At 38.7% G+C, this 16,038-nt stretch overlaps 1 protein-coding gene across 6 annotated transcripts in view; it reads left to right on the forward strand.

Annotated features, from left to right (window-relative positions):
- l(2)k05819 (transmembrane protein 94-like protein l(2)k05819) overlaps positions 1–16,038 on the forward strand; it is a 420,286-nt gene that overhangs the window by 152,025 nt on the left and 252,223 nt on the right. For 4 of the 6 annotated variants that reach the window (XM_068379965.1, XM_068379935.1, XM_068379945.1 and 1 more), the window contains exon 12: positions 8,158–8,223. The exons of 1 other annotated variant lie outside the window; for it this stretch is intronic. In XM_068379965.1, coding sequence (XP_068236066.1) covers positions 8,158–8,223 — 66 coding nt within the window. The remainder of the gene's footprint in view (positions 1–8,157; positions 8,224–16,038) is intronic. One more of the 6 variants, XM_068379940.1, reaches the window with a different exon arrangement.

Here is a 16,038-nt window from a genome sequence, read left to right on the forward strand (position 1 = left end):
CCAATCGCTTCCCAAACTAAAATCCACAATACTGGAAACAGAACAAATGCCCGGTACTGCAATAAACTGTCAAAACAAACTATGGTACTTAACATTGGTAAAGGTGAAGTAGCAACGTCAGTCATGTTGAATTAACGACAAACACTTCGAAAAACACTGGTCAAAAAAATGTCAACTTTGCGGGCAAGTCCAAAACAGAAGGATGACCTAGAAGGCGTTCGTGTGGGTGACGTGGCGTGGTCCAAGTGTGGTTTCTGGGGTCTGTTATGGCCCTTCCCTTTGATGGAGGAGTTATCTAAATGGAAGACAGCCTGTGAATAGTGGTTTTCTCATGCCCCCGATGTATACACACACTCACAAAGTGCTCGCGCGAGGGTAGTAACTTCTGCATTCCATGCTTTTAATTTTCTCTGGTATATTTGGAAGATTTATATCAGAAAAAGTAGAAAGAAGGACTTTTTCACCGGACGTCACAGGTCTCTCCCCAGAAATAGATTTTTCCTTCGTCAAAATCCCTTAATAATAATAATAATAATAAGTGGGCTCCCTTTCAAGAAGCGGCCTTCAACAACGTAAAGAATGAGCTATCAACCACTGCTGCGCTCACTTCGCTTGTGCCACATGCCCCTCTCATTCTCTTCACCAATGCTAGCAACGTTGCTATTGATGCGGTACTTGAGCAGGTAGTCATCAGCTCGACCCACCCATTGGGCTTCTTCAGTATAAAACTATCCGACATCACACAATAAAATGAGAAAAATAATAAATTTGATTGCTTTTTTCTTAGTAATTGTAACCAAGAACGAAGAATAACGACAACGTAACAAATAAGCATAGGGATATAGTCTAAATCGAGCACCTTCCTGAGGTGTGAACATAACTATAACAAAGACTAAATCGCTATTCTTCGTAGGTCCAAATTGGACTTGCTAGCAAATAAATACCATAGTAAAACCAATAATAAATAATGATAATAAAATTGGTCATAAAACGTAAGTGATATAACCTAGATGACAGAGTACCAGATGTGCAATAATAACTTGAAAATTTACCGAAGCGAACACAACCCAAAATGGCTGCCGATACCGAGGCAGGCCAATCGCTTCCCAAACTAAAATCCACAATACTGGAAACAGAACAAATGCCCGGTACTGCAATAAACTGTCAAAACAAACTATAGTACTTAACATTGGTAAAGGTGAAGTAGCAACGTCAGTCATGTTGAATTAACGACAAACACTTCGAAAAACACTGGTCAAAAAAATGTCAACTTTGTGGGCAAGTCCAAAACAGAAGGATGACCTAGAAGGCGTTCGTGTGGGTGACGTGGCGTGGTCCAAGTGTGGTTTCTGGGGTCTTTGTTATGGCCCTTCCCTTTGATGGAGGAGTTATCTAAATGGAAGACAGCCTGTGAATAGTGGTTTTCACACGCCCCTGATGTATACACGACACTCACGAAGTGCTCGCGCGAGGGTAGTAACCTCTGCATTCCATGCTTTTAATTTTCTCTGGTATATTTGGAAGATTTATATCAGAAAAAGTAGAAAGAAGGACTTTTTCACCGGACGTCACAGGTCTCTCCCCAGAAATAGATTTTTCCTTCGTCAAAATCCCTTAATAATAATAATAATAATAAGTGGGCTCCCTTTCAAGAAGCGGCCTTCAACAACGCAAAGAATGAGCTATCAACCACTGCTGCGCTCACTTCGCTTGTGCCACATGCCCCTCTCATTCTCTTCACCCATGCTAGCAACGTTGCTATTGATGCGGTACTTGAGCAGGTAGTTATCAGCTCGACCCACCCATTGGGCTTCTTCAGTATAAAACTATCCGACATCACACAATAAAATAAGAAAAATAATAAATTTGATTGCTTTTTTCTTAGTAATTGTAACCAAGAACGAAGAATAACGACAACGTAACAAATAAGCATAGGGATATAGTCTAAATCGAGCACCTTCCTGAGGTGTGAACATAACTATAACAAAGACTAAATCGCTATTCTTCGTAGGTCCAAATTGGACTTGCTAGCAAATAAATACCATAGTAAAACCAATAATAAATAATGATAATAAAATTGGTCATAAAACGTAAGTGATATGACCTAGATGACAGAGTACCAGATGGGCAATAATAACTTGAAAATTTACCGAAGCGAACACAACCCAAAATGGCTACCGATACCGAGGCAGGCCAATCGCTTCCCAAACTAAAATCCACAATACTGGAAACAGAACAAATGCCCGGTACTGCAATAAACTGTCAAAACAAACTATGGTACTTAACATTGGTAAAGGTGAAGTAGCAACGTCAGTCATGTTGAATTAACGACAAACACTTCGAAAAACACTGGTAAAAAAAATGTCAACTTTGCGGGCAAGTCCAAAACAGAAGGATGACCTAGAAGGCGTTCGTGTGGGTGACGTGGCGTGGTCCAAGTGTGGTTTCTGGGGTCTTTGTTACGGCCCTTCCCTTTGATGGAGGAGTTATCTAAATGGAAGACAGCCTGTGAATAGTGGTTTTCACACGCCCCTGATGTATACACGACACTCACGAAGTGCTCGCGCGAGGGTAGTAACCTCTGCATTCCATGCTTTTAATTTTCTCTGGTATATTTGGAAGATTTATATCAGAAAAAGTAGAAAGAAGGACTTTATCACCGGGCTTCACAGGTCTCTCCCCAGAAATAGATTTTTCCTTTGTCAAAATCCCTTAATAATAATAATAATAATAAGTGGGCTCCCTTTCAAGAAGCGGCCTTCAACAACGTAAAGAATGAGCTATCAACCACTGCTGCGCTCACTTCGCTTGTGCCACATGCCCCTCTCATTCTCTTCACCAATGCTAGCAACGTTGCTATTGATGCTGTACTTGAGCAGGTAGTCATCAGCTCGATCCACCCATTGGGCTTCTTCAATATAAAACTATCCATGGTGGGAATCGAGCTACTCAACCTTTGTCATTCGCATGGATCGCATGCCTCTGGTGCATGCCTTCACTTGACAGTCTGATGTCTGGTTCTCCCGTCATCTCTGACATCTCTCCACCATGGCTGAATGCAATTTTACCCTTCAACATATCCTTTGGAAAATGAATCCTGTTACTGATGCCCTGTCAAGAAACACATTGTTGCCATTCACCTGAGATTGGATTACAACCCCTTGGCAGAAGCCCAATGAAAAGATCCAGAGCACCAATCATGTATGACATCCTGTATATCCCTCCGTTGGGAAGACATCCCCCTCGACGACTCCAACGCCACCCTCCTCTGTGATGTCAGTATTGGTAGACCTCGACCATGGATACCTACTCCCATGCTCTGACAGGTGTTTAATTTTATTCATGGCCTTTGACATCATTCGCGCCGATCTACTGCACAGCTACCGGAGATGAAGCTCATTTGGTTTGGTATTACTAAGGATGCTAAGGATTGGGTCCATGCATGTACTGTACTTCATGCCAAACTTCAAAAGTACATCGGCACACTGATTCAGAAGTGGGCACCTTTCCTCTGTCTCGGTGTCGTTTTGCCCACATTCACATCAACGTAGTATGTCCCCTACCCTCACCACAAGGACATCGTTACCTGTTTACCATCATTGACCATTCCAGTCGTTGGCCTGAAGCCATCCCCATGCAAACTGTAACATCCACCTCATGTACATCTGCCTTACTCTCAGGATGGATTGTGAGATTTGGTATCCCTGAGCGTATCACTTTTGACAGGGGTACCACTTTCATCTCTCAATTGTGGAAATTATTAACGAATCTCCTGGGCATCACCCTACATCAGGCAACCGCCTACAACCTTGTTGCCAACGGAATGATAGAATGCTTTTATCGCACCCTCACAGTAGCCTTGATATCCCCATGCAATGACTCTAACTGGTTTACTCAGCTTCCCTGAGTCCTCCTAGGACTAAGGACTACTCCTAAGCACACCCTGGATGTCTCAACAGCTGAAAGTAAATTGGTCGTCCCTACTGAATTTTTTCAGTTGACAATCTCCTTCGACAATCTCAAGCGCCTTCGTCATGTTGTAGGAAAAATTACTCCATGCTGCCAGATTTACGAACCCTCAGCGAAGCAACTCACACCAAGAGATTTGGGCAACGACATTGCTAACACCCCCTTACATGGGTCATTTCCTCATGATCCGTCGAATAACGAAGGTGTTCTTACTTCACTTGAAATTAATGGTGAATAAGACTGGATCTCCATTGATTGTCTTAGATATGCATATCTCCTGCAAGATGACCCGTCTATAGTGAGCCTCACCAGAGCAGGGCGCCCTATTTCACATGCAGGTCTTTTTTATGGGGGAGCCATGTACTGCACATGTTTCACTCACGCCCTTACACTGAAACGGTATTTATATATTTTTATATACTGTATATCGCTCTCCCCTCACACTGATAATAACCTGGTTAAACCTGTCTTTTCATTAATTATTTTGTTTTAATTTTTGTGACTTTCTTGCTTGGAAAGACTTGTATATAAACTCATGATCTGCTGAAATATAGTATATAGTTAGTTGCATTGCATTCACCTCGCCTCTCATTTATCTCCTAGCGGCCATCTCACACAAACTCACCAGTTTCATCCATATTCCAGACTTGTTCTAGTTTGTACCCAGCCACCTTGATGATGTTATGAGGCTAAATTTACCAATTTAACTTTTTGGTCTCATGAAATTAAAACTTTTTTGATGGACCTTGATGCTTGACCTCCACATCTCCTCATGCCATTAAGTTGCTTCTTCTGCACCCTGAACTTTTTAAAGGCTTAAGGATTATCCAAGTGATACACCTGGAGAAGTTTAATTTTGCAATCCTTGCTGGCATTAGCACAGTACTGTAGGGTTAGATGTTTTTTATGGGCTTGTAACCAGAAATCGCCTTCTCCTATACAGTAATGAAAGTCCTCCAGGGCATCTTCTTCCAAAATAGAACAGTTTTGTTGCAGTTGAACACTTGCTGTGGCTTATAAAACTCAGAATCCACGAACCTTCTAAATTTAGACAAAAATTTCTCTTCTGCCTTAACATTGAAGCTCCAAGCCTCACTTTAAATATTCCATTTTTTTTAGTCTGTAAGAGGTCAGCATACACAAACTTTGTCTTTTCTCAAATTATGTTTTCAGTTATTGCATCTTCTGCTAATGCTTCTCATTGATCCATATTAGAAGCAAGTTCTCAGCATTGTCTAGAATACATGGCCATTGTATCCTCTAAGCAAGCAGCCCTTCCACAGCGTCAATTGCTTTGATTCCTTTTTTATTCTTAAGGTTTGTGCTAATTGTCGATATTGTTGATTGAACATTTTTGTCAGGGTTCCCACACCCTTAATTTGATCATGCTTCTCGACAATTTCTTTTTTTCTGCTCTATAATTACCATGCCCTTTTTTCTTTCATTTTTTATTATCTTGGGTTCCATTTTACTAGATGCTGCTGTGTACTGTTTATACTGTTAACTTGACATGAAGAATAGTGATTACAATTTTGTAAAAAACATCTAATCACAACTTTATAAAAGAACACTCTCAAAGATGTTTGCAAGAGAAAGTTGGGTGATGCTAGTGTGAGTACTGTAGAGAAAGTGAAAGAGTTTATATCTGAGGGGCAGGGATGCGAGGAAAGGAGAAACAAAATGGCAAAATAATCCTGTGAATACTGTGTGGGCAGCATATGGGTACTCCTCGACTGTTTTATGTGTAGTGATGGCTAGTCTCGTTAGTTATCACAAAGAAAATTGAATACAAACAGAACCTTTTACTTGTAAACTGATATAATGTTTGTATATGAGCATGAAATTTCAAATCCGCACTTGAGCATTCTGAGTTATTCATAAACCTAGGTATTAGTGTATTGTCAAAGTCATCATGATGCTCTTTCTAATGACTTCTTGGGAGGGGTATGATCTTTCCTATGAATTTGTTAGTTTTTTCTATGGTTAGGCATTAAAAACTGTTCCCCTTTTGTTGCTTGTAATTGGTGAGTTGGCACTCATTACTTGAAGTTTTTCTGATGAAGTCATGATTAGTAGTGTAGTAGATTTTCATATATTGCCATTCTTATCATAAGTAGCTATTTAGTACTGATTCTTATTCATAGGAAGTTATAGGACTCTAGTAGAAATTATTTTACTATTATCTGTCATCTTCCAGGACACTAAAGAATAGGGTTTCACTCGGAGTTATTTATATTTTTCTTTTACTAGTTATCTTTTAACAGGGAAATTTGGTATTTAGTTTGGTTAATCTGTCCATTTCTTAGAAGGATCACAAAAACTAATAAACTGATTTTGAGGATACTTGGTGAAAACACTTGCAGGGTTACCCTCTATAGTTCATGAACTTCTGGTGAGTATCAAAATCAAAACTATGCCAAGCTTTTATATAGATCTACCAGACATGTCTTTTGAAGGGAATTACCAGACAGATGTTTCCACAAAATTTAATCCAAATATATATATATATATATATATATATATATATATATATATATATATATATATATATATATGTGTGTGTGTGTGTGTCAAGATAATTTGTTTAAATAGACTTTCCTTAACACAGAAGTACTGTGGCAGACCATTGTTGTCTCTGAACTCTTGTTGCCAACTTTATTATCTTTAATTCTTGAGGATGTTAAAGTGCTTGGAATTAGGGCCTATGTAAGCAGCTTTTTATTGAAAGTAAATTAAATTATTTTTTCTTTTTTATTGCCAAAATTTGAGGACTTTTATTTTCTATGAATACAAGCCTGTCATTCTACATTCTCTTAGAATTGTAGATTAGATTCTGATGCATATGATAAGGTAGTATAGTAGTTATAATGGTATTTGAAATAAGGACCTCCCTTAAGTGGGAAGATACACCTTTGAGGGAAAGATGCAAGCCTTTTTTTTGTTTATTGGTGACTAATCTTGGCTAACACCATACTATACTGGGTAGTATAGCATTAGTAAAAATGAAAAAGGTTGGTACTCTGAATTTGGCTAGAAAGATTACCATGAATTTTCAGTTTTAAAGTGACTTCTCTGAAAACTGAAGTGATTTTGCTGTCTACAAATGCAATGTTTAACCACTGAAGTAAAGAGTATGCAAGCCTCATATTCATACAGTATTTAAACAATAATTTGCAGAGACCTTTGACTTATAGATATGACAAATTAATGATGAACTGAAAGATTTTTTATGCCACTTTGGAATTTCATTTCTTTAAATGCTTCTAACTGCTAGCACAGTTTTTTGCTTAAAAATCATATTCTGATCTTTGTTACTGTATTTTCCGTTTGCTTTGAGTTGTTTAGAATTTACTTTCTGTAAATTTCTCTCACTCAATTTCTGAAAATTTATTTTATCAGAGGCAATTAATGTTATGAGGACTTTTTTATTTACTTAGGTCCTAACAGGTGCTCAACCACAATTATTGAAAGAAAAGTGAGGTTTTAAATCTTGTACAGTATGTTGATATATGTCCAAAGTTGTGAGATAGAGTAAAAAGGAGCATTGGTGAAATGCTTTTGTCTTACAATGTGTTTTGCAAGTAGTTTTGTGATTATTTTAGCCATTGCATTTTTTTACTTATTTTGCATTAAGTACAACACCATGCTGAAGTAGTCTCCTTTTTATAATATATTAGTTGATAAATAAGAGAGTCATTACTGTAGAAGCCTGAAGAGCCAGCCATTCAGCTAATTATTAAAATTCAAATTTTTATTATGAAGTATGCTTGTTTATAGCTGTATCTACATCAGATTGGTGTTGTATTTTATGTTGTTGAAGGACTGAAATTTTTAACATAACCACAGACCTTACAAAAGGTACTTCTTGACCTGTATACTTTAAAGGAAAGTTCTTTTTCCATCTGCTATTTAACAATTTTTATCCATCAAAGGATTATCCTTAACCAAGACTTGTAAGTATTTTTGATGGAACTACTAAGCTTTGCCTGGTTTAGACATATACAACATTGTAAGTGAATTTTGCCCTTTGTAAATTTGTAAAATATGAACAGTGTATTTTCAATGAAAGATGATGGCATGCTTGTTAGTTTCTGTTAGATGGAAGAAAAATTTTCCTCTGAATTACTGTATTGTATTGTGATCCATTATTCCTAAGGCTTTGTTGTTCTTTTCCTTATTCAATATCAGCAGTGTAGGTCATGCGTGTGAGCACCGTCACATTGTGGATATGGACATACCAGTATGCAGTCGTGGGTATGAGTTCCCTACATTGATTTTTGTGTTTGATAGATTTTTTATTTCTAATTTACTATTACTTCTTCACACACACTGCCTGCTGTCTGCTAGATCTTCAGTTGTGTATACATGCTGATCTATTGTAAAGTGCATATATACATACACAATTTCTCTATCTTAGCATTTGTGTTAATACAGTATTCATGGTGGTATAGTTCTATCGAATCTTAAAATTATCAGTGATAGATCCTCGAGGTGGACATATGTACGTATATTATATTATTGCACCAGCACATCACACTTATGGGAAACAGTGTCTGAACTTTTCTGTCTTATTTTCCCCACACTGAGTACATTCATAATATATTTTCTTTTTCTTTTTCACTAATTATACTATTTTAAACCAGGTTAGATAAGAAAACTAATTGATATAAGGAAACTACCATTAGCTGTTGTTTGAAATGTACAATTTTTAAGGGCTTAGTCCGATTAATGTTGATACTAAGGACGTCAGTCTGATTGTATTAATAGATTTTTTTTTATGTTACTAGAAGAGGCATGTGACATCTGACATTAAATTTTTTGTTTCAACGCTATAAATAACTTTGTCAGTGCCCTTCACACATGTTTACTTCAAAGGTTTCTGTTATTGATGTTTCAACAAAGTTTTCTGTCATTGATGTTGCATTTGGAATAGACATTTTTTCTTCATAACCTGTTACCTTCTTTTTTGTATATCATATTAATTTCATTATTTTCATATTCATTTAGTGAACTCTTCTGTTAGAATTTTCAATTGTGAGTAATGGAGTAATTTGTAGTCCTTCTAGTCCGGTCCTTATAATTGTACTATATCCTGTCTATATGTTGACATTCTCTCTATTTCTTTGATTTCTGTATTATTATTGTATAATCATGATTATGCGAACAATTTATTTTAGTCATTATACCAGTGAAGTGTTGTAATACAATACAGTAGTGTATTCTTTTCTTAGACTCTTGCTTGACATTTGTAATACTCAATATAAAATTCTTGTAGTAAAGCTGTGAATACTATTTTCAAATTTCAGTAATTGATGCTGTATTTTTCTCTCTTAATAATGCTTTATATAACCTAGCTGCCTTGTAGCCATCAATTCATTGATTATTATGCAGCATCTTACGTGAGTTATTATAGATTCACTTCACTTTATCGCCATATTCATTATGACTTCTATCTAGATTTTTATTTTATATTTCAATTATTTTTTTTCAGGATTTATTTGATTGGAATTGCTTTCTAACTGTATGTGCATGAGGCAAAATTTTAAATATTACTTAAGTTTATACATCACAGTATGGATACAAGGATCTATGCAAATTTGATCTATGTGCAAGAATCACATACACATGAGTATGCTGAAATTACCAGAAAGGCACTAAATAGATATCAAATTGAACTAAAGATTTTTTTTTTTAAATCTGTGGGTTAATGCTTTCCACATCACTCCCATATATTTTCTTATCAAATTTTCAATATTCATAACCTTGGTCAGCATGAAGCCATTCATATGAAGGAAATCACTGTGATTTTCAATTATTTTTATGTGGTTTCCAATGTATTCTTTATATGGTTCTCTTGGGTTGCTGGTTGTTCCTTTTATGGTTGTTTGATGAGCACGTCCTTTTTCTTCTAAAAAACCTTTGTTTAAAATGATAAATGGTAAGACACATGTGTTCAGAAAACCTTTTTCTATTTTTTGATAGTTGAGTTCAAATTCATATACTGCTTCAAGTCTGTTATAAAGAATCTGTTTGAATGTGATATTTTGCCCTTGCACATATCTATTTTTGTTGTACATTGTGGTAATAATTTAGTGTAATGTTTTACATATACATTATTAATTTAAGAATTTTAGGCACCTCATTGTGGATAGGTAGTGGGTCAAAATGTAAGTGTAGTAATTGTTGTTTATTTTGGGAGTGTTGGGTTAGTTTTGCGTGAATGGTTTGTGTCATGAAAAAAAAATCCAAAATAAGAAAAACTGCTGGTGAAGTGTTATTTAGGTATGAATTTTGAATTTCAGGTTACTCTTGAAAATACCTCAAATGTTTGACAATTTAAGCACTTTTTGATGTTGAAATTTAAGAGAAATTTAGGAAGAAACAGAAATATTTTAATGCGGTCAATTAATATCCTTTCCACAAATAATGTATTTTATTATTGCTTTAAACTTTGTCTCCAAATCATGATATATAAGGGATTTTGACTTGGGAAAAATTCATTTTTGGGTGAGATAGCAATGTTGCCCTGATGGAAGTTCCTCAAAAGGCAGCTTTCTACTTGGGATATTTCTGCCAGGGATATACCAGAGAATTTTACCAGTAGAGGTATCACAGGGTTCTATCCCCTGGAGTGAGTATCCTGAGAGATATACATTGTATAAAATAGGGATGTGTTTAAAAAAAGCCATGGCTATCCTTCCCCAAATAGAGTTAACCTTGTCTCAAAGGATATGGAATAGGATTGGATACGTGGGCGAGAGAGCCATTACAACTCCAATCCCAGTGTGCTGAAAACATGTTCGCTGGTTCGTCATTTCAGTAGTAGCCATGGCATGATGCGAGGCCTCACACTGAGAATTGGAAGGGGAGGAAAAGTAACGGGCATGTCCATCACGACGACATGGCTATTTCACCCAAAACTGGATTTTTTTCTATGTCAAAATCCTTATTTTGATCTCTAGCCATGTCGTTCTGATGGAAGTGTATCAGAGAATTAATATTCTCAGTTGTGGCCAGTTGGAGTTTTTAACCCATTTGAGTTCTTAGAACTCTCACTAATTATATAAGGACAAAGATCCCATATAAATTGTGTGTGAGAAAAGGTATGTTCACACCTCCACATAGCAGTTGGGATGACAGCCCCAGGCTATGAACAGCTTAAGCGAGGTTTTTTGTAAATTGTGTAGGAAGAAAAGAATTATCTGCACAGTCCCACTCACTGTGAATAAAATCATTGTTCAAAGTGATCTATCAGACTGAAGTCAGTAAAAAAAGAAGGGTTAAAAATGGAGATACACTGCTTTTTTATTTGGTTACAGAAAATGCAAAAAGAACTATATTTTATTATTTCCAAAAATTCATAGATGTAACAATAATTGGTGCAACATCTACATTGAATATGCATAGAAAACAAGTTTTCAACCCTAGAATTATGTAATAGAGTAACATGATAACAACACCACTTCATATAATAAGAGATTATCACCTTTGATTATTCACTATATATATATAGTTTACCCTGTAATACACACACTGCAAATAAGAATATTATTCCACTTGCACTATGTAGACTGGAAAAGTCCCAATTATACAGTCCATAAGAGTCCATGCACAGCAGTAAAAAGCTGGTTTAATCACACTACCAGGGACCACCACAAAGTGTTGAATCTCTTCCAATTGACGCACGTAATGTTTGAAAAACACTTGAAGATTTCCATCCTGTGTAAGCCTGTAAGCCTTCAAAGGACATTTACTGGAAAAAGTTTAAGGAAGAGGCAACTCTCCTAGGGTGTTGACCCGATGACATACTATTGGGGTCAGCCCCTCTGATAAAATCGGTGAGTTTGGACCTTAGCTGTTTCAAAGAGAGATTAGATCCTGTTGTTTTCCCTTTAAAAAGTTGTCCACCCTTAAAGACCCCACTCTTTAACAGGTAGGCTTTCAGGCATTCCACAGGGCACAGAGAAGGGTCTTCTTTTATTGGAACGATCTTCCAGGGCCCCTAATGTTTTCTGGGAAGTTCATTTTAGCCAGGAATGCAGGATCTGGGTAAAGATTTACTTCCCCCGATTCCAAGAATTCAAAGTGACCATCATCCCTTGAAAGTGCCACAATCTCGATGGCAATAACACCAAAAGCCATAGCAAACAACAAAAAATTGACTTTTGAGTAAGATCCCTCAAAGAGGTAGTGTCGTTATCTATTGAGGAGGCTAAGTGCAAGACTTTATCCAATGATCATGAGATGGCCTTTAGAGGAGCATTTGGTTTCAATTTAGCACAAGCCTTCGGGATCATATTGAATAGCTTGCTATTGAGTTAAGTATCAAAAGCACAAGTGATAGGTGTAGTTAGTTCCAATTTACATGAGGCAATAGTTGTAGAGGCTAAACCTTGTTCGTGTAATGAGATAAAGAAGGAAATACGGAAGTTCATAGTAATGGAAGAGGGCTGATGTACTTTAACGAATTCCACCCATTTTTTCCAGGAAGGCAAGTATTGCCTTTTTGTAGTAGCAGACTTGTATTCTAATAGATCAATCCTGTCCTTCGGAACTCCAAACTTTCTTTTAGCCGCTAGGGTGAGAAAATCATGAGCTGAAGGATTTTCATTATCCAGGAGGAAGCAAAGACAGTCTTCTGTTGAACATCCTTGGACAGCATTGGTATTGCCAGAGGCATCTGTTGAGGTTTGAGTCCCAGAGCAAGAGGGTACCAATTGCTCTTTGGCCAATTTGGCGCCACTAATGCTGTTGTCCCCTTGAAAGTCTCCAGTTTGTTTAGGACTATCATTAGAAGGTTGAACGGTGGAAAGAGGTAAATGTGAGACCACTGGTTCCAATCCAGTGACTTCGCATCTATTCCCATCGCTTCCGGATCAAAGTTTGATGCTACATACCAGGGAAGCTTCTTGTTGAAGCTCATCGCAAAGAAATCTATTTGCAGTTCTGGAACTTGTTCTAAGATGAGACAGAATGATTTTGTGTCTAGTAACCATTCTGTTTCCAAAGGCTTGGATCTTGATAGGGTGTCTGTCGTCACATTGCGAACCCCGTCTAAGTGAACTGCTGAGAGATGCCAAGTTCTCCGCTTTGCCAAAGTGAGAATGGCTAAAATCACATGGTTGATCTGAGGTGACCTTGAGCCCTGTCTGTTGATGCAGTGGGCTGTCGTCTTGCTGTTGAGAATTAATTTGATGTGTGATTTTTTCTTTGGGTTCAGTCTCTTCATAATTAGAAACACTGCTATGGCTTCCAGAATGTTGATATGGAACTTCTGAAATATAGTTGATCACTGGCCCTGTATCATCTTGGATGGGATATTTCCCCTACAACCCTGTTCTGAGGCGTCCATGTGGAGTGTCATGGAATGAGGAGGATACTGTAGAGGGATGTGAGTCAACAAGCTCTTGGCAATGTACCACGGCTTGAGCTATTTGTTCAGTAGAGCAAGGGTTTTGTGGCGAAGATCTCTCTGAGCATTTGATGCCTTTCTTCTCCGGACTCTGTTGGCGTCTTTGAGTCTTGCATTTAGGATTAGGTCTATCACATAGCAAACTGCAGTGATCCTAAGACTTTTCTGTTGACGTCTGGGGATTAATTTCGATCGAAGTAGGCACCTGACCGAGTTTACTATTTCCTTTTTCTTGCGTTGCGGTAGGGAAAGTATGTGTGACTTTAGATTCAGTGAAACCCTAGCCACTGGAATTCTTGAGCTGGAGATAGTTTGGACTTTCCAAGGTTGATTTGAAAGCCCAGAGACTAGGATTTTCTTGACTTCTAGGGCTGCTAGAAGACATTCTGACTTCGTTGCAGCCCAAACTAATCAGTTGTTTAGATATACCATCACTGGAAGGCCTTTGTTCCTTAGTTGTTAGACAATGGCCTCGACTGACTAGCTTTGTGAAAATCCTTGGAGCTATACAGAGCTCAAAGGGTATAGCTCTGAATACGTAGGCCTTTCTTGCCAGTCTGAAATCAAGATTGGGGGAGAAGTCCCGACCTACCAGAAGATGCCAATAGGCGTCGGTAAGATCTATAGAGATGGTGTAGGCCCCCTGGGATAGTAGGGTTCGTATTTGCAAGGTAGTTAGTGGGGGTAAGTCCAGAATAGTTCAAAGAGTGTTCAAATCTTTCTTTGGCACGCAGAATAGCCGTTCTTGAAAGTTCATAGATATTGTGCAATGGATAACTCCCTTCTGGAGAAGATCCTGTACATAATCCTCCAAGAATGGGGTTGTGGGTTGGAAGAACCTCTTGAATTGGTGGGGTTTCTGTCTCCATTTCCAACCTAGTCCCTTCGAGACTATGCTGTGGGACCAAGGATCGAACTCCCATTGATCCCTGAAAAGATAGAGTCTTCCCCCTACTGGAAGCTCCCCATTGTTGTTTTGAAGGACCTGCCTTTTTAAATGCTTTGACTCTGCCACATCAGCCTTTAGATTGACTGCCCCTTCCAGACCTTCCTCTCCCATTATCATTTTTCCCCTGAGCTCTGACGGCGAAATGACATAGTGGTCCTTTCATAGACAGGATTGAAGGCTGGAGACTGTCACATACTGCTGGGGAACTGTGTACACAGTCTGGGGGATTGCGGCAACTGAGGCTGTTGTGGCAGGAAAGGTTTTCCTACTTTGAATGGGTCTCATAGCCTACTTGCCTTTAGGTTGAGGTCTTTCTCCAGGGTTGAATTTCCTCTTGGAGGACATACCCCACTTCTGCATAAGGTTCTTATTCTCCTGAGCTGCTCTGCTCATTTTTTCCTTTACTATCTTCTGAGGATAGAGATCCTTCCCCTCGATGTTTGATTCAATCAATTTTTTAGGCTCATGCCTAATAGTGGCTGCGGCTAGAACTTGCTCTCTGCAGGCTCTTCTGGCTAAAAAGAAAGCATGCAGATCCCTGTGGAAGGTAGCCAGATGAGTCTTTGCCTGGGCCGGGAAGAGGTCTAATTTCGAATAGTTTCCAATCAGCATTTCCAAATAGGACTTGTGGGACAAAGAAGCTTCCAATTCTGACTTCAATAAGAATTTGGGAATTCTAGGCAACCTTTCATTGAATTGTTTGCCTCCAATGTCCCTATCCAGTTTCCCGATCGTTAAAGTGTGTTGGACATCTTCCCAACTGTCCGAGTCATAAGGAAGGGCTGGAGATACAGGTTTGCACTCTTCTAGTACTGGCAGTGGTCTACCTTTGATTACTGCCTTCTTTACAGCCTCTAAACTTTTTGAGACGAAGGGAAAGACAGTATCCTTGGGAGCAATAAAGGTGGCCTGTTTCCTGCCAAAGGCCGAAATTTTAGTATTGGTAAACTCATCCGTCTTTAGATCCCTTACCAATAAGTTTTGAGCCTTGCAGTGGTCCAGGATGATAGCTTCTTTGGGGATTGTATCATCCCTTATGGACGATTCAGAGTTCAGCCTTACATAGCAGTAAGGATAACTATCAATCGAGGGGTAGAATTCTAAGTCGGAGACAGGCTTAGATCCCATGCCTTCTCCAATGTGGAGGTATCCCTCACTCAGAGCCATATGCTCTGCATAGCGCCAAGTATTCTTCGCCTAGCAATCTAGAAGGCTCGACGCTGGTGGAGCCTTGGACTTAAGTGCCAGCTGGAAAGCCTCAATCTTCACCTCTATGGACCCCTGAGCTCTTTCATGTTTGGCATGGATATTTTCCATGGATGCTATAAACTCTAAGTGACCGGGGAACAAAGGTATATTCGGAGTAGGAACAAGGGTAGAGGTGGAGGCAGGGGGGACAGATACAGAAATGGAGGATTGAGCCAAAGAAGTACTAGGCGCAGTACTTACCTGGCGGGTATCCAGGGACTCATCAGAGGCTGCCGTAGTCAGCAGGATTCTCTTTCTCTCTCTCTTTCGTCACGGAAGAAATCGTCGACATAGCTGAAGAGTGTCTCGAGCTTCATCATCTGCTGGAGTTGTACCGTCAGTATCTGGTAACCGAAAACAGCTGTCACCTCGGCCTAGGGGAAGAGGTGGTCCTTAAGTTCCATTGTTGTGAGCTCTTCTGGAATCCTCTCACCCAATGTCGAATGGTCTTCTGACCCCG

Source organism: Palaemon carinicauda, chromosome 1 (genome assembly GCF_036898095.1).
Source record: "Palaemon carinicauda isolate YSFRI2023 chromosome 1, ASM3689809v2, whole genome shotgun sequence".
Classification (NCBI taxonomy): Eukaryota; Metazoa; Arthropoda; class Malacostraca; order Decapoda; family Palaemonidae; genus Palaemon; species Palaemon carinicauda.